At 49.6% G+C, this 20,556-nt stretch overlaps 1 protein-coding gene across 3 annotated transcripts in view; it reads right to left on the bottom strand.

The window, feature by feature from the left end:
- Window positions 1-20,556, bottom strand: part of LOC306919090 (lysosomal cholesterol signaling protein-like) — a 51,137-nt gene that overhangs the window by 29,099 nt on the left and 1,482 nt on the right. For all 3 annotated transcript variants that reach the window (XM_079531925.1, XM_079531927.1, XM_079531926.1), the window contains 5 exons: window positions 15,253-15,382; window positions 14,654-14,832; window positions 10,276-10,428; window positions 5,108-5,175; window positions 1,923-2,097 (listed from right to left, as the gene is read on the bottom strand). In XM_079531925.1, coding sequence (XP_079388051.1) covers window positions 1,923-2,097; window positions 5,108-5,175; window positions 10,276-10,428; window positions 14,654-14,832; window positions 15,253-15,382 — 705 coding nt within the window. The remainder of the gene's footprint in view (window positions 1-1,922; window positions 2,098-5,107; window positions 5,176-10,275; window positions 10,429-14,653; window positions 14,833-15,252; window positions 15,383-20,556) is intronic.

A 20,556-nucleotide genomic window follows, 5' to 3' on the forward strand; every position in this document is an offset into this window, starting at 1 on the left:
CGGACCTATTTAATCCATGAACACCTTGAGGGCCCGGGCCTATTTAATCCATGAACACCTTGAGGGCCCGGACCTATTTAATCCATTAACACCTTGAGGGCCCGGACCTATTTAATCCATGAACACCTTGAGGGCCCGGACCTATTTAATCCATGAACACCTTGAGGGCCCGGGCCTATTTAATCCATGAACACCTTGAGGGCCCGGACCTATTTAATCCATTAACACCTTGAGGGCCCGGACCTATTTAATCCATGAACACCTTGAGGGCCCGGACCTATTTAATCCATTAACACCTTGAGGGCCCGGACCTATTTAATCCATGAACACCTTGAGGGCCCGGGCCTATTTAATCCATGAACACCTTGAGGGCCCGGACCTATTTAATCCATTAACACCTTGAGGGCCCGGACCTATTTAATCCATTCATAAAATGTGCCCATCATTTATAGCGCCCGGACCACTTTTACCGGCGGACCGGAAGTTGTTGTGAATGTCTGTGTAGCAGCTAACAATAGCCACACCACTCTAGAGTCGATCGACAACAACGGGAGGTAAGAATAAATCTATCGCGACTAGCGACTGGACCGCAGAGCGCCGTCTAACACAGGATCTTGTTTCATAATTAGACGGGATGATTTAGATCGCGAGTTATGAACGTTTTAAGATTTTCGTTGACAGCTGGAACATTTTCGATGACGTGTCACTGTTGTGCAACACCGAGGATTGGGCAACAGGCACTCCTAGGCTGTGGAGCGATGCGACCGGTTTTGATATCATTAATCTCCGTCCTATTTATCAATCTCCGTCTCGGGCAACTGACCGTGAACTTGAACTTGACGGTGATCTCCGTCTGGGGCCCTTAACCCATTTTGGGCGGGAACCCCTTTTGGTGTTTGCATTATGTTATGCTTTAGCTATTGAAAAATCGAAGAACCACTGACATAGAAACATAGCTTTTTCAGAAAACTGTCAGGATGTAGAAGACATTTTTAGAATCTGATCTCAGGTCAAAATGGGTTAACACAGAGCCCGCCGAATTACTTTTGTCTGTCAGCCTGCCAGAACCATAGCCTACGTTTTCTAGCATTTTTATATTCTTTAATCCATGTTTCGATCGGATCGAATCGTTAGCTTCCGCTCGTTAGCATAATAGTGTAAGTGGGACAGTGGCTGCGGCCATTTTGAAGATGCGCGGCGCATCCACTTGCACTCAATGTGCTGCTTTCGATGGCCTGGATCTCCAAATCAGCGCAATGAATGTCATTTCTGGTGGAAAAAAGGCCGACAGCAGCAGGCGCTGTGATACTCGCAGTCGGGTTTCTTCTGCACCGAGCGAGAGAACAACAACCGGTCAAGACACCACCAATGTAGCCTCGGCCGGGAGGCGAACCCGGGTTCTCCATTCCAGAGGCACAGTACGTTACCAGTCGACTAAAGAGCCATTGCCCGATGGGAGAGTAGTAACGCAACACCGTATAGCCTACAGTACTACTCACCACATCCAGCTCCATGCTGTACTGAGAGGCGTACAGTAGTACGGTACAGTAGTACGGTAACGGTACTCACCACCTCCAGCTCCATGTTGTACTGAGAGACGTACAGTAGTTGGTACAGTAGTACGGTAACGGTACTCACCACCTCCAGCTCCATGTTGTACTGAGAGGCGTACAGTAGACGGTACAGTAGTACGGTACAGTAGTACGGTAACGGTACTCACCACCTCCAGCTCCATGTTGAACTGAGAGGCGTACAGTAGACGGTACAGTAGTATGGTACAGTAGTACGGTACAGTAGATGGTACAGTAGTACGGTAACGGTACTCACCACCTCCAGCTCCATGTTGTACTGAGAGGCGTACAGTAGTATGGTACAGTAGTACGGTACAGTAGATGGTACAGTAGTACGGTAACGGTACTCACCACCTCCAGCTCCATGTTGTACTGCGAGGCGTAGATGGCCACGCTGGGCGCCGTGGGGAACACGCCGTACAGGAAGGCGAAGTTGGACAGGCTGGTGTGGTTGACGCTGGAGACGTTCCCTCCTCCTCCGTCCAACAGGTCCACCATGTCCTTACACACCAGAGGCATCACCAGCCTGGGGGACAGGGGGACAGACGGACAGATAATACCATGTCCTTACACACCAGGCTGGGGGACAGGGGGACAGATAATACCATGTCCTTACACACCAGCCTGGGGGACAGGGGGACAGACAGATAATACCATGTCCTTACACACCAGGCTGGGGGACAGACGGACAGATAATACCATGTCCTTACACACCAGAGGCTTCACCAGCCTGGGGGACAGACAGCTAATACCATGTCCTTACACACAAGAGGCATCACCAGCCTGGGGGACAGGGGGACAGACAATACCATGTCCTTACACACCAGCCTGGGGGACAGGGGGACAGACGGTGAGATAATACCATGTCCTTACACACCAGACTAGGGGGCAGGGGGACAGACGGACAGATACTACCATGTCCTTACACACCAGAGGCATCACCAGACTGGGGGACAGGGGGACAGATAATACCATGTCCTTACACACCAGAGGCATCACCAGACTGGGGGACAGGGGGACAGACGGACAGATAATACCATGTCCTTACACACCAGAGGCATCACCAGACTGGGGGACAGACGGACAGATAATACCATGTCCTTACACACCAGAGGCATCACCAGACAGGGGGACAGACGGACAGATAATACCATGTCCTTACACACCAGAGGCATCACCAGACTGGGGGACAGGGGGACAGATAATACCATGTCCTTACACACCAGAGGCATCACCAGACAGGGGGACAGGGGGACAGATAATACCATGTCCTTACACACCAGAGGCATCACCAGACAGGGGGACAGGGGGGCAGACGGAGAGATAATACCATGTCCTTACACACCAGAGGCATCACCAGACTGGGGGACAGGGGGACAGATAATACCATGTCCTTACACACCAGAGGCATCACCAGACTGGGGGACAGGGGGACAGATAATACCATGTCCTTACACACCAGAGGCATCACCAGACTGGGGGACAGACGGACAGACAGATAATACCATGTCCTTACACACCAGAGGCCTCACCAGACTGGGGGACAGACGGACAGACAGATAATACCATGTCCTTACACACCAGAGGCATCACCAGACTGGGGGACTGGGGGACAGATAATACCATGTCCTTACACACCAGAGGCATCACCAGACTGGGGGACAGACGGACAGACAGATAATAAAAACCACACCTGTGTGAAGTGATGGGCGCTCTAATCATCGTACATCATCATGCTTAGAAATAGACCCTATGCCTATTCGCTCAGACACTATGACGTCAAATACTCCATTCATTGTCAATGGGAATTGAATGTCGTGTAGGACAAAGTGTGTGAACAACACTGAACACTAAAAGATGGACATAGGAGGGGATAGCACGCCTCACTCATTTTTGAAAATCGCTAGTTCGCTTCACTTGGTCTATCGATGAATGTGTGTATTCTCTGTGTTCATGTCGAGGTACGGGTTTGTCTGTCTATATGTGTTCAAATATAATGTCTATGTATTTGCAAGAGAATCACTGTTTACTTATTTATAGTTTCCCTAAAAAAACCTGCACACACTTTTCGCACAGATTTAATTTGCTAAATAGTTACTGGATCGATCTTAAATCATTGAATCGGATCGCCATAATGAACAAATATGGTCCATGTATCGTATCGTCAACCATGTATCGTATCGTCAACCATGTATCGTATCGACTCAACCATGTATCGTATCGTCAACCATGTATCGTATCGTCAACCATGTATCGTATCGTCAACCATGTATCGTATCGTCAACCATGTATCGTATCGTCAACCATGTATCGTATCGTCAACCATGTATCGTATCGTCAACCATGTATCGTATCGTCAACCATGTATCGTGATACGTATCGCATCACTGTTAAAATGCATCGTTACACCCCTAATAGATACCTTTACTATCCCACGGGGGGGAAGATCAGTCGCCCGGAGGCAGCACAGCAGTTAAGGAGTATGAAAAAGATGTTGTGTACAAACAACGCCAAAGGTAAACGAAACAAGAAGCATCAACAATACAGACGGTAAACAAAGGTAGTGTCCTGTACAGGCAGTCAGGCAGCAGGACTGAGTGTCTTAACAGTCAGGCAGCAGGACTGAGTGTCTTAACAGTCAGGCAGCAGGACTGAGTGTCTTAACAGTCAGGCAGCAGGACTGAGTGTCTTAACAGTCAGGCAGCAGGACTGAGTGTCTTAACAGTCAGGCAGCAGGACTGAGTGTCTTAACAGTCAGGCAGCAGGACTGAGTGTCTTAACAGTCAGGCAGCAGGACTGAGTGTCCTAACAGTCAGGCAGCAGGACTGAGTGTCTTAACAGTCAGGCAGCAGGACTGAGTGTCTTAACAGTCAGGCAGCAGGACTGAGTGTCTTAACAGTCAGGCAGCAGGACTGAGTGTCTTAACAGTCAGGCAGCAGGACTGAGTGTCTTAACAGTCAGGCAGCAGGACTGAGTGTCTTAACAGTCAGGCAGCAGGACTGAGTGTCTTAACAGTCAGGCAGCAGGACTGAGTGTCTTAACAGTCAGGCAGCAGGACTGAGTGTCTTAACAGTCAGGCAGCAGGACTGGGTGTCTTAACAGTCAGGCAGCAGGACTGGGTGTCTTAACAGTCAGGCAGCAGGACTGAGTGTCTTAACAGTACTGAGTGTCTTAACAGTCAGGCAGCAGGACTGAGTGTCTTAACAGTCAGGCAGCAGGACTGAGTGACTTAACAGTGCAGTGCTAGACATAAAAGTGTTAGTGACAGACAGCAGGCAGACAGACAGACACATAAGCAGGCAGACAGACAGACACATAAGCAGGCAGACAGACAGGCAGACACATAAGCAGGCAGACACACAAGCAGGCAGACAGACAGGCAGGCAGACAGACAGGCAGGCTGAGGCAGAAAGACAGACCCAGTGCATTTCCAACTATTTTGTGACTCGGGGCAACGTTGACTGTAAATAACCTGTTCTCTCTCTCTCTCTCGCACACGCACACGCACACGCACACTCAGTGTCCAGTGTACTTACAGCTTGGCAGTGATCAGCAGTATCAGAGCCACTCCAGTGTCTCTGGTCAGTTTTCTGAGCTGACCGACCTGACGTTGAAACACAAACACAGCTATTAGCCTCACAGCAGAATGGGCCGTGCATTGCTTTTGGTCAAACAGGTGTGAACAGGTGTGAACAGGTGTGCGTCGGCACTGCCCTCACAATTCAATTTGATTACGATTCACCAGGTAACAATTTGATTCTACGATGTGTTGCAGAAAATCACACTTATATATTACAAATAACTATATTGAGGCTTCGATTATGTCACATTGATGCATTGCCTTCCTGCACGGCCAAATCGATGCGATGCATTGATGAATCGATTATTTTTGACACCACTAACATTAACTAATTTACCTATTTCACCCCTGCTCTTCTATTGCCAACTCTTTTCAGAGACAACCTTTATTTTGAAGACCAACAAACGTATACAACTTATAACGTACATTTTGTCACCGCGACCAGCGACACTTTAGTTACGACCATGAGCCGTGATTCGTGAACATCGCCGCTTTGATCTCAAAAACTCAATCAGGGAAAAGAATCGGAGAGAAAAGGGTTTTACATTTCAGTTAAAGTGCTTGTTGTGACACAGATGCTTTCCGGGTCTAAATGGGTTAAGCCTGGGGGACCCCCGAAAATGCTTTGGCAACGTCTCGGGACCCCCGCCCCGCCCCCTCCCGACCCCCAATATGAATTGACTGCTACAATAACCTTAATAATAGAGACAATACACCAGGGTTCCCCAATAGGCGGCCCGCGGGCCATTTGCGGCCCGCGGAGCGCCCCCTTGCGGCCCGCGGAAGAATTTCAACCCCCCCCCCCCTGGGGGGGTCCCAGATATAAATGGCATTAAATGGGGGTCAGTAGCCTATGCATGTCAAACTGGGCATCCTTTTCAAATGGGGTCCTCGACCTCACGCGTGCGGACTCGGCCCCCAGCCTGGTACCCTAGTCAAAATATGGCCCTCGAGGAAAATTAATTGGGGAACCCTGCAATACACCATAAATAAATACTGAAACCATAATCATTAGGGAAGGTGTATGCATGTACTATGTGTAAATATATGTAAACTCTTCATTTCCACTTTACAGCCATTGAGTTGCAAAAAAAAAAAAAGAACTTAAAAAAAGAAAAGAAATTGGGGACCCCCCAAAATAATTTGGCGACCCCTCGAGGGGTCGTGACCCACGGGTTGAGAACCCCTGGTCTAAAACATGAACGTGCGTCGTACCAAGAGTGACAGCGGCGGTGCTCGTCCATGAGTCATGGCACGCACACACGCACGACTCACAGTGCTCGTCCATGAGTCATGGCACGCACACACGCACGACTCACAGTGCTCGTTCATGAGTCATGGCACGCACACACGCACGACTCACAGTGCTCGTCCATGAGTCATGGCACGCACACACGCACGACTCACAGTGCTCGTTCATGAGTCATGGCACGCACACACGCACGACTCACAGTGCTCGTTCATGAGTCATGGCACGCACACACGCACGACTCACAGTGCTCGTTCATGAGTCATGGCACGCACACACGCACGACTCACAGTGCTCGTTCATGAGTCATGGCACGCACACACGCACGACTCACAGTGCTCGTCCATGAGTCATGGCACGCACACACGCACGACTCACAGTGCTCGTCCATGAGTCATGGCACGCACACACGCACGACTCACAGTGCTCGTTCATGAGTGCAATTCTATGACGTTTTTAAGGCCCAAAATGGATGGAGGACCCACCATAGACAGGCCCAGGTAAACCAAATGGACCCACCATAGACAGGCCCAGGTAAACCAAATGGACCCACCATAGACAGGCCCAGGTAAACCAAATGGACCCACCATAGACAGGCCCAGGTAAACCAAATGGACCCACCATAGACAGACCCAGGTAGAACAAATGGACCCACCATAGACAGGCCCAGGTAAACCAAATGGACCCACCATAGACAGACCCAGGTAGAACAAATGGACCCACCATAGACAGACCCAGGTAGAACAAATGGACCCACCATAGACAGGCCCAGGTAAACCAAATGGACCCACCATAGACAGGCCCAGGTAAACCAAATGGACCCACCATAGACAGGCCCAGGTAAACCAAATGGACCCACCATAGACAGGCCCAGGTAAACCAAATGGACCCACCATAGACAGACCCAGGTAAACCAAATGGACCCACCATAGACAGGCCCAGGTAAACCAAATGGACCCACCATAGACAGGCCCAGGTAAACCAAATGGACCCACCATAGACAGGCCCAGTAGAACAAACCAAATGGACCCACCATAGACAGACCCAGTAGAACAAACCAAATGGACCCACCATAGACAGACCCAGGTAAACCAAATGGACCCACCATAGACAGACCCAGGTAAACCAAATGGACCCACCATAGACAGGCCCAGGTAAACCAAATGGACCCACCATAGACAGGCCCAGTAGAACAAACCAAATGGACCCACCATAGACAGGCCCAGTAGAACAAACCAAATGGACCCACCATAGACAGACCCAGTAGAACAAACCAAATGGACCCACCATAGACAGGCCCAGTAGAACAAACCAAATGGACCCACCATAGACAGGCCCAGTAGAACAAACCAAATGGACCCACCATAGACAGACCCAGTAGAACAAACCAAATGGACCCACCATAGACAGACCCAGGTAAACCAAATGGACCCACCATAGACAGGCCCAGGTAAACCAAATGGACCCACCATAGACAGGCCCAGGTAAACCAAATGGACCCACCATAGACAGGCCCAGGTAAACCAAATGGACCCACCATAGACAGACCCAGGTAGAACAAATGGACCCACCATAGACAGGCCCAGGTAAACCAAATGGACCCACCATAGACAGACCCAGGTAGAACAAATGGACCCACCATAGACAGACCCAGGTAGAACAAATGGACCCACCATAGACAGGCCCAGGTAAACCAAATGGACCCACCATAGACAGGCCCAGGTAAACCAAATGGACCCACCATAGACAGGCCCAGGTAAACCAAATGGACCCACCATAGACAGGCCCAGGTAAACCAAATGGACCCACCATAGACAGACCCAGGTAAACCAAATGGACCCACCATAGACAGGCCCAGGTAAACCAAATGGACCCACCATAGACAGACCCAGTAGAACAAACCAAATGGACCCACCATAGACAGGCCCAGGTAAACCAAATGGACCCACCATAGACAGGCCCAGTAGAACAAACCAAATGGACCCACCATAGACAGGCCCAGTAGAACAAACCAAATGGACCCACCATAGACAGACCCAGTAGAACAAACCAAATGGACCCACCATAGACAGACCCAGTAGAACAAACCAAATGGACCCACCATAGACAGACCCAGGTAAACCAAATGGACCCACCATAGACAGACCCAGGTAAACCAAATGGACCCACCATAGACAGGCCCAGGTAAACCAAATGGACCCACCATAGACAGGCCCAGTAGAACAAACCAAATGGACCCACCATAGACAGGCCCAGTAGAACAAACCAAATGGACCCACCATAGACAGACCCAGTAGAACAAACCAAATGGACCCACCATAGACAGGCCCAGTAGAACAAACCAAATGGACCCACCATAGACAGGCCCAGTAGAACAAACCAAATGGACCCACCATAGACAGACCCAGTAGAACAAACCAAATGGACCCACCATAGACAGGCCCAGGTAAACCAAATGGACCCACCATAGACAGGCCCAGTAGAACAAACCAAATGGACCCACCATAGACAGGCCCAGTAGAACAAACCAAATGGACCCACCATAGACAGACCCAGTAGAACAAACCAAATGGACCCACCATAGACAGGCCCAGTAGAACAAACCAAATGGACCCACCATAGACAGGCCCAGTAGAACAAACCAAATGGACCCACCATAGACAGGCCCAGTAGAACAAACCAAATGGACCCACCATAGACAGGCCCAGTAGAACAAACCAAATGGACCCACCATAGACAGACCCAGTAGAACAAACCAAATGGACCCACCATAGACAGGCCCAGGTAAACCAAATGGACCCACCATAGACAGGCCCAGTAGAACAAACCAAATGGACCCACCATAGACAGACCCAGTAGAACAAACCAAATGGACCCACCATAGACAGGCCCAGTAGAACAAACCAAATGGACCCACCATAGACAGGCCCAGGTAAACCAAATGGACCCACCATAGACAGGCCCAGGTAAACCAAATGGACCCACCATAGACAGACCCAGTAGAACAAACCAAATGGACCCACCATAGACAGGCCCAGTAGAACAAACCAAATGGACCCACCATAGACAGGCCCAGTAGAACAAACCAAATGGACCCACCATAGACAGACCCAGTAGAACAAACCAAATGGACCCACCATAGACAGGCCCAGTAGAACAAACCAAATGGACCCACCATAGACAGGCCCAGTAGAACAAACCAAATGGACCCACCATAGACAGGCCCAGTAGAACAAACCAAATGGACCCACCATAGACAGGCCCAGTAGAACAAACCAAATGGACCCACCATAGACAGGCCCAGTAGAACAAACCAAATGGACCCACCATAGACAGGCCCAGTAGAACAAACCAAATGGACCCACCATAGACAGGCCCAGGTAAACCAAATGGACCCACCATAGACAGACCCAGGTAAACCAAATGGACCCACCATAGACAGGCCCAGGTAAACCAAATGGACCCACCATAGACAGGCCCAGGTAAACCAAATGGACCCACCATAGACAGGCCCAGGTAAACCAAATGGACCCACCATAGACAGACCCAGGTAAACCAAATGGACCCACCATAGACAGGCCCAGGTAAACCAAATGGACCCACCATAGACAGACCCAGGTAAACCAAATGGACCCACCATAGACAGGCCCAGGTAAACCAAATGGACCCACCATAGACAGACCCAGGTAAACCAAATGGACCCACCATAGACAGGCCCAGGTAAACCAAATGGACCCACCATAGACAGACCCAGGTAAACCAAATGGACCCACCATAGACAGGCCCAGGTAAACCAAATGGACCCACCATAGACAGACCCAGGTAAACCAAATGGACCCACCATAGACAGGCCCAGGTAAACCAAATGGACCCACCATAGACAGACCCAGGTAGAACAGCGCCGCTCCTCCGAAGCTGTTGGCCAGGCCGTCGATGAACTCAGACAGCACGGCGGGGATGTGGCGACCCAGAGCGAAGTGACCCGCGATGCCCACCGCCACCATGAACACTATGGGGTTCTTCAGTACCTGGAGAGAGAGAGATAGAGAGACTACCACCATGAACACTAACCCTAACCCACCTCCACCATGAAGACGATGGGGTTCTTCAGTACCTGGAGAGAGAGAGAGATAGAGAGACTATCACCATGAACACTATGGGGTTCTTCAGTACCTGGAGAGAGAGAGAGATAGAGAGACTACCACCATGAACACTAACCCTAACCCACCACCACCATGAAGACGATGGGGTTCTTCAGTACCTGGAGGAGAGAGAGAGATAGAGAGACTACCACCATGAACACTAACCCTAACCCACCTCCACCATGAAGACGATGGGGTTCTTCAGTACCTGGAGAGAGAGAGAGATAGAGAGACTACCACCATGAACACTAACCCTAACCCACCTCCACCATGAAGACGATGGGGTTCTTCAGTACCTGGAGAGAGAGAGAGATAGAGACTACCACCATGAACACTATGGGGTTCTTCAGTACCTGGAGAGAGAGAGAGATAGAGAGACTACCACCATGAACACTAACCCTAACCCACCTCCACCATGAACACTAACCCTAACCCACCACCACCATGAAGACGATGGGGTTCTTCAGTACCTGGAGAGAGAGAGATAGAGAGACTACCACCATGAACACTAACCCTAACCCACCACCACCATGAACACTAACCCTAACCCACCACCACCATGAACACTATGGGGTTCTTCAGTACCTGGAGGAGAGAGAGAGAGAGAGAGACTACCACCATGAACACTAACCCTAACCCACCTCCACCATGAAGACTATGGGGTTCTTCAGTACCTGGAGGAGAGAGAGAGAGAGAGAGAGAGACTATCACCATGAACACTAACCCTAACCCACCTCCACCATGAAGACGATGGGGTTCTTCAGTACCTGGAGAGAGAGAGAGAGAGAGAGAGAGAGAGAGAGAGAGAGAGAGAGAGAGAGAGAGATAGAGACTACCACCATGAACACTATGGGGTTCTTCAGTACCTGGAGAGAGAGAGAGATAGAGAGACTACCACCATGAACACTAACCCTAACCCACCTCCACCATGAACACTAACCCTAACCCACCACCACCATGAAGACGATGGGGTTCTTCAGTACCTGGAGAGAGAGAGATAGAGAGACTACCACCATGAACACTAACCCTAACCCACCACCACCATGAACACTAACCCTAACCCACCTCCACCATGAAGACGATGGGGTTCTTCAGTACCTGGAGAGAGAGAGAGAGAGAGAGAGAGAGAGAGAGAGAGAGAGAGAGAGAGAGAGAGATAGAGACTACCACCATGAACACTATGGGGTTCTTCAGTACCTGGAGAGAGAGAGAGAGAGAGAGAGAGAGAGAGAGAGAGAGAGATAGAGACTACCACCATGAAGACTATGGGGTTCTTCAGTACCTGGAGGAGAGAGAGAGAGAGAGAGAGAGACTATCACCATGAACACTAACCCTAACCCACCTCCACCATGAAGACGATGGGGTTCTTCAGTACCTGGAGAGAGAGAGAGAGAGAGAGAGAGAGAGAGAGAGAGAGAGAGAGAGAGAGAGATAGAGACTACCACCATGAACACTATGGGGTTCTTCAGTACCTGGAGAGAGAGAGAGATAGAGAGACTACCACCATGAACACTAACCCTAACCCACCACCACCATGAACACTAACCCTAACCCACCACCACCATGAAGACGATGGGGTTCTTCAGTACCTGGAGAGAGAGAGATAGAGAGACTACCACCATGAACACTAACCCTAACCCACCACCACCATGAACACTAACCCTAACCCACCACCACCATGAACACTATGGGGTTCTTCAGTACCTGGAGGAGAGAGAGAGAGAGAGATAGAGACTACCACCATGAACACTATGGGGTTCTTCAGTACCTGGAGGAGAGAGAGAGAGATAGAGAGACTACCACCATGAACACTATGGGGTTCTTCAGTACCTGGAGGAGAGAGAGATAGAGAGACTATCACCATGAACACTATGGGGTTCTTCAGTACCTGGAGAGAGAGAGAGAGATAGAGAGACTACCACCATGAACACTATGGGGTTCTTCAGTACCTGGAGGAGAGAGAGAGAGAGAGAGACTACCACCATGAACACTAACCCTAACCCACCACCACCATGAAGACGATGGGGTTCTTCAGTACCTGGAGGAGAGAGAGAGAGAGAGAGACTACCACCATGAACACTAACCCTAACCCACCACCACCATGAAGACGATGGGGTTCTTCAGTACCTGGAGGAGAGAGAGAGATAGAGAGACTACCACCATGAACACTAACCCTAACCCACCACCACCATGAAGACGATGGGGTTCTTCAGTACCTGGAGAGAGAGAGAGAGATAGAGAGACTACCACCATGAACACTAACCCTAACCCACCTCCACCATGAAGACGATGGGGTTCTTCAGTACCTGGAGGAGAGAGAGAGATAGAGAGACTACCACCATGAACACTAACCCTAACCCACCTCCACCATGAAGACGATGGGGTTCTTCAGTACCTGGAGAGAGAGAGAGAGAGAGACTATCACCATGAACACTATGGGGTTCTTCAGTACCTGGAGGAGAGAGAGATAGAGAGACTACCACCATGAACACTATGGGGTTCTTCAGTACCTGTAGAGAGAGAGAGAGATAGAGAGACTACCACCATGAACACTAACCCTAACCCACCTCCACCATGAAGACGATGGGGTTCTTCAGTACCTGGAGAGAGAGAGAGAGATAGAGACTACCACCATGAACACTAACCCTAACCCACCACCACCATGAACACTATATCCCTAACCCACCACCACCATGAAGACTATGGGGTTCTTCAGTACCTGGAGAGAGAGAGAGATAGAGAGACTACCACCATGAACACTAACCCTAACCCACCACCACCATGAACACTATGGGGTTCTTCAGTACCTGGAGAGAGAGAGAGATAGAGAGACTACCACCATGAACACTAACCCTAACCCACCTCCACCATGAAGACTATGGGGTTCTTCAGTACCTGGAGAGAGAGAGAGAGAGATAGAGAGACTACCACCATGAACACTATGGGGTTCTTCAGTACCTGGAGAGAGAGAGAGAGATAGAGAGACTACCACCATGAACACTATGGGGTTCTTCAGTACCTGGAGAGAGAGAGAGAGAGAGAGAGACTACCACCATGAACACTAACCCTAACCCACCACCACCATGAAGACTATGGGGTTATTCAGTACCTGGAGAGAGAGAGAGAGAGAGAGAGAGAGAGAGAGAGAGAGAGAGAGAGAGATAGAGAGACTATCACCATGAACACTATAACCCTAACCCACCACCACCATGAAGACTATGGGGTTGTTTATAAACCCCAGTTCCCAGGGGCCACCATACGCCTTCACTTTAAAAAAGTCTGAGTTTGCCCGCCCCCACCGCTCCCCACACACTCTAGTATCATTGGAACACGCACACTCTTTACCTCTCGTCAGAAGCGTTTACATGGCGGCAGCGTTGCGGTACAAAGACACAAATTAAATCCGAAATGTGGCAGAAGATCCACCAAGGACAGGATCCTAGAGTCCGACTTATGGAGGTTTGAAAATCCTCCTTTCAACTGGTTTGCACTGAGATTATATTTGCAATCCCATAGTTGGAACGGTGGGGCGTTGCTATAGGAACCGGACCAATGTTAAAGGCTTCCGTAGGACTAAACCATTATATAGACGGAGTATACGTTGGGGTACGTAAATATATACTGGGATATGACCCCACCTAGCGTCGACATACGTACATATACGGACTTGGGGAAAAAAGAGTTAAGCACACTCTCAGGAGGTAGAGTGGCCCGCTTGGGGAAAGGGAAAGGTTCCCAGTTCGATCCCTGTGGGCTCCCCCAGAGTTAAGGCTCATTCATAGTCTGAACTTTCGGTGGTGAGGTGACCACCGCTCCGGTGGTGAGGTGACCACCGCTCCGGTGGTGAGGTGACCACCGCTCCGGTGGTGAGGTGACCACCGCTCCGGTGGTGAGGTGACCACCGGAGCTGAAATGGTGGTGAGTAAAAAAAGAGAGAAAGGCTGGGGCGGTGGTTTGTTGTAGTTCGGTGGTCACCTCACCACCACAAATCCAGACTATGAATGAGCCTTTAGTGTCGAAGTGTCCTTGAGCAAGACTCAAAACCCATAAAAAAAATCAATAAGAAAACTATAGAAATATAGAAAACTACAAGACACAACAAAATATATACCTGTAGGACTACAACGGACATGATGCCGAGGGTGCTGCGCTGTGGTTGGCTGGCCTGCTTCCACCTCTGGATCTCGCACAGAGAGAAGCCAATGGGGTTGAGGATCATCAGAGAGACGGGAGCGACCAGGTAGATGTACTGGAGGTACTCTGGAGACGTGGAGCGGTACAGGGCATCCACTGAGACGCACACACACACACACCAGCGCACGCACGCACACACGCGCGCGCACACGCACACGCACACACACACACACACACACACACACACACACACACACACACACACACACACACACACACACACACACACACACACACACTTTATTTTTCCAGCAACGTTTGATTTAGATTTAGTCATGGTCTTCTGGATAAAATTCAATTCAGTTTCAGTCATATTTTAGTCATCACAAATGTTTTAGTTTTAGTATAGTTTCAGTCGACTAAATATCATGGCTAGGGGTCATGGCCAGGGATCATGGCTAGGGGTCATGGCCAGGGGTCATCGCCACCCATTGTTTGAGAAATGTGAAGGTGAGGTTTCTATCTCACCCATGGGGTATCCATATCTTCCCTATAGGGTACATATCCATATCTCACCTATGGGGTATCCCAGGGCGAAGTCGTTGCTCTGCGTAGCGAAGATGGCGTACAGTCCAGCCTTGCTGTAGCGGGTCTCTGGACTGGCCACCATGAGGGTCAGCACGCACACCAAGGAAAACACCGCTACCTAGTGGACACACAGAGGAATGCACATTGCACACGTTTAAAACATGTTCACCTCACTACAATAAGTGAGCAAGTTGTGATAATAATGTGAAATATTATGTTATTATATATTAAAATGTTAATATAAGTGTGTTTTCCTGAAAATATCCAATAAACACAATAGAAACAAAAACACAACTCGCACACATTAAAATCATTTGGTCATTTCATCATCTACTCAAGTTTATGTGTATGCTGCCCCGCCCCTTCCTATGCAAACCCATTTCAATTCCAAACTCCATTTTAACCATGTTAGATTCATCAAAAACAACCGTCCTTGCTTCTGCGGAGTGATATCGTCCTTCTAATAATTGTGTAATAATAGTGTTTTTTTATTACTTATTTCCATTTATTTTTAATATTCTTTTGGGATGTTTTATGCAGAATTGTTTTTTTTATAAAAAAATAAATATCTATATCTTAACAACTGTCTGGGGTGTTCACATAAGCCTGAGTAGACGATGAAATGACCAAAAGATTTTTTGAAAGTGAAATATCCCATTAAATCACAATTAATGTGCAAACATGTGCCGTGTCTTTGACCAGGCACTGAAGGGTTCTTGAACAGAACCAAACATGTGCCGTGTCTTTGACCAGGCACTGAAGGGTTCTTGAACAGAACCAAACCAAACATGTGCCGTGTCTTTGACCAGGCACTGAAGGGTTCTTGAACAGAACCAAACCAAACATGTGCCGTGTCTTTGACCAGGCACTGAAGGGTTCTTGAACAGAACCAAACCAAACATGTGCCGTGTCTTTGACCAGGCACTTAAGGGTTCTTGAACAGAACCAAACATGTGCCGTGTCTTTGACCAGGCACTTAAGGGTTCTTGAACAGAACCAAACATGGTTTCTTGAACCCATTTTGGGGCGGGAACCCCTTTTGGTGTTAGCATTATGTTATGCTTTTTTTTCAAAAATAGCAGATCTACAAGCTCATAGCGCGCCACCGAGTGGCGCGCTATGAGCTTGTAGGTCTGCTATTTTTGAAAAATCGTAAAAATGCGGCACAAATCTTTGAATATATATTCTTTCAGAGCCTAAATGGGTTAAGAGCTAAATACAGCAAACTGACCATGTCTCCTAGTAGTAGCTCACATTCATGTGATTCTCAACGAGCAATTTTCAACGGTACTAAAAGTACTACATTCCACCATCATAGCTGTGAAGCGATACAAATGTACTTTCACGTTGTACTTGTAAGTCAATGGATGAGTGTGTGTTTTGAGTGTAATTTCAAAGTTGAGACACGTGTGCACGACATACAAGCGTCACAACAGTTCTAATTAGCACAATCCCCAGCCATCGTGTTGCTGTAAGAGAACTCAAACATGACATTTCCCCTAAGGTAGTTACCCTCACATGTTCTCCCTGTGTCCCCTAGGGTAGGTACCCTCACATGTTCTCCCTGTGTCCCCTAGGGTAGGTACCCTCACATGTTCTCCCCGTGTCCCCTAGGGTAGGTACCCTCACATGTTCTCCCCGTGTCCCCTAGGGTAGGTACCCTCACATGTTCTCCCCGTGTCCCTTAGGGTAGGTACCCTCCCATGTTCTCCCCGTGTCCCCTAGGGTAGGTACCCTCACATGTTCTCCCCGTGTCCCCTAGGGTAGGTACCCTCACATGTTCTCCCCGTGTCCCCTAGGGTAGGTACCCTCACATGTTCTCCCCGTGTCCCCTAGGGTAGGTACCCTCACATGTTCTCCCTGTGTCCCCTAGGGTAGGTACCCTCACATGTTCTCCCTGTGTCCCCTAGGGTAGGTACCCTCACATGTTCTCCCTGTGTCCCCTAGGGTAGGTACCCTCACATGTTCTCCCCGTGTCCCCTAGGGTAGGTACCCTCAAATGTTCTCCCTGTGTCCCCTAGGGTAGGTACCCTCACATGTTATCCCCGTGTCCCCTAGGGTAGGTACCCTCACATGTTCTCCCCGTGTCCCCTAGGGTAGGTACCCTCACATGTTCTCCCCGTGTCCCCTAGGGTAGGTACCCTCACATGTTCTCCCCGTGTCCCCTAGGGTAGGTACCCTCACATGTTCTCCCCGTGTCCCCTAGGGTAGGTACCCTCACATGTTCTCCCCGTGTCCCCTAGGGTAGGTACCCTCACATGTTCTCCCCGTGTCCCCTAGGGTAGGTACCCTCACATGTTCTCCCCGTGTCCCCTAGGGTAGGTACCCTCACATTACATTACATTACATTACAGTCATTTAGCAGACGCTTTTATCCAAAGCGACTTACAATAAGTGTATTCAACATAGGTAGGGAACAAAAACTACTAATCACCAGAAGTCTTTAGTGCATTTTCTGCAAAAACAAGCAACCAAGAGTATACCTAGCGCTAAGGTAAAAGTGCAATATATCAGCTACCTATTTCCTTAAACTGATGAGACAAAATAGCTAAATCAAATGAGCATGAGCTAAAACAATTAAGTGTATCGACTAAACAAGATCCAATAAACAATACAACAATAGAAAACAAGCGTTCGTACAACTAGTTAACAACAAGTAGGTCAGGCAGAGAGGAAGGGTAGTGTTTCCTGAAGAGGTGGGTTTTCAACCTGCGGCGAAATATGGGCAGTGACTCTGCTGTCCTAACATCAGTGGGGAGTTCATTCCACCACTGTGGGGCCAGAACAGAAAAGAGTCGTGACCGTGTGGATCGGCCAGAAGGACCCTTGAGTGACATGTTCTCCCCGTGTCCCCTAGGGTAGGTACCCTCACATGTTCTCCCTGTGTCCCCTAGGGTAGGTACCCTCACATGTTCTCCCCGTGTCCCCTAGGGTAGGTACCCTCACATGTTCTCCCCGTGTCCCCTAGCGTAGGTACCCTCACATGTTCTCCCCGTGTCCCCTAGGGTAGGTACCCTCACATGTTCTCCCCGTGTCCCCTAGGGTAGGTACCCTCACATGTTCTCCCCCCCATGTCCCCTAGGGTAGGTACCCTCACATGCTCTCCCCGTGTCCCCTAGGGTAGGTACCCTCACATGTTCTCCCTGTGTCCCCTAGGGTAGGTACCCTCACATGTTCTCCCCGTGTCCCCTAGGGTAGGTACCCTCACATGTTCTCCCCGTGTCCCCTAGGGTAGGTACCCTCACATGTTCTCCCCGTGTCCCCTAGGGTAGGTACCCTCACATGTTCTCCCCGTGTCCCCTAGGGTAGGTACCCTCACATGTTCTCCCCGTGTCCCCTAGGGTAGGTACCCTCACATGTTCTCCCCGTGTCCCCTAGGGTAGGTACCCTCACATGTTCTCCCCGTGTCCCCTAGGGTAGGTACCCTCACATGTTCTCCCCGTGTCCCCTAGGGTAGGTACCCTCACATGTTCTCCCCGTGTCCCCTAGGGTAGGTACGCTCACATGTTCTCCCCGTGTCCCCTAGGGTAGGTACCCTCACATGTTCTCCCCGTGTCCCCTAGGGTAGGTACCCTCACATGTTCTCCCCGTGTCCCCTAGCGTAGGTACCCTCACATGTTCTCCCCGTGTCCCCTAGGGTAGGTACCCTCACATGTTCTCCCCGTGTCCCCTAGGGTAGGTACCCTCACATGTTCTCCCCCCCATGTCCCCTAGGGTAGGTACCCTCACATGCTCTCCCCGTGTCCCCTAGGGTAGGTACCCTCACATGTTCTCCCCGTGTCCCCTAGGGTAGGTACCCTCACATGTTCTCCCCGTGTCCCCTAGGGTAGGTACCCTCACATGTTCTCCCTGTGTCCCCTAGGGTAGGTACCCTCACATGTTCTCCCTGTGTCCCCTAGGGTAGGTACCCTCCCATGTTCTCCCCGTGTCCCCTAGGGTAGGTACCCTCACATGTTCTCCCCGTGTCCCCTAGGGTAGGTACCCTCACATGTTCTCCCCGTGTCCCCTAGGGTAGGTACCCTCACATGTTCTCCCCGTGTCCCCTAGGGTAGGTACCCTCACATGTTCTCCCCGTGTCCCCTAGGGTAGGTACCCTCACATGTTCTCCCCGTGTCCCCTAGGGTAGGTACCCTCACAAAAAACATGCAGTAATCCTGGTCTCTAAACTGCCTCCCCCTGGCCAGCCGGGGCGCCTGATGGAGGGGAAAGGAACTGGTTGGAATAACGTCCAACCAGGGAAACTCCCCCCTGTCAGGTGTAAAGGAGCAACTTGGACACTCAGGCATGAAGGTAGCATGAGTTCAAGTCCGTTGCTCTCCCCATGTCCCCCATATATGGGGACTAGGTTGGCGGAGGGTGTGTAGAGCCCAGGATCACATTAGATAATTGACACAGGGGTGAAAAATGGGTTACAAAATCGTGGGATAAAAATTATATAAAAAAAAACAAAAACATGACATTTCTCTTACACTAATACTCTAGGCCAGAGGCTCTCGACCTGTGGGTCGGGAACCCCAAGGGGGTCCCCATGTGGACCTAATACTCTAGGCCAGAGGCTCTCGACCTGTGGGTCGGGAACCCCAAGGGGGTCCCCATGTGGATTCTTTTGGGGGGGTCCCCAGATGCATGACAATGTAAATGGTGCATTTAAAAAGGTGCTTTACAGAGATATATATGTAAGGACTTTTCAAACCGTATTCATTAATAAGGAAAAAAGAAAGAAAGAAAAGAAAACAAAGACCATTACAGCATCAAAAGTAATCAACAAACAAACAACAATTTGCCAAAAATAGCAGATCTACAAGCTCACAACGTGTCGTGTACATCCACACCCATCCACACCCAATTTATATATTCTCTCATGATCAGAGCTTCCGTTGCTCCAGACTGTATGACGGAAGCATTTATATTTTACTCATGATCAGAGCTTCCGTTGCTCCAGACTGTATGATGGAAGCATTTATATTTTACTCATGATCAGAGCTTCCGTTGCTCCAGACTGTACGACGGAAGCATTTATATTTTACTCATGATCAGAGCTTCCGTTGCTCCAGACTGTACGACGGAAGCATTTATATTTGACTCATGATCAGAGCTTCCGTTGCTCCAGACTGTATGACGGAAGCATTTATATTTTACTCATGATCAGAGCTTCCGTTGCTCCAGACTGTATGACGGAAGCATTTATATTTGACTCATGACCAGAGCTTCCGTTGCTCCAGACTGTATGACGGAAGCATTTATATTTGACTCATGACCAGAGCTTCCGTTGCTCCAGACTGTATGACGGAA

Source organism: Electrona antarctica, assembly GCF_951216825.1.
Source record: "Electrona antarctica genome assembly, contig: scaffold_188, whole genome shotgun sequence".
NCBI lineage: Eukaryota > Metazoa > Chordata > Actinopteri > Myctophiformes > Myctophidae > Electrona > Electrona antarctica.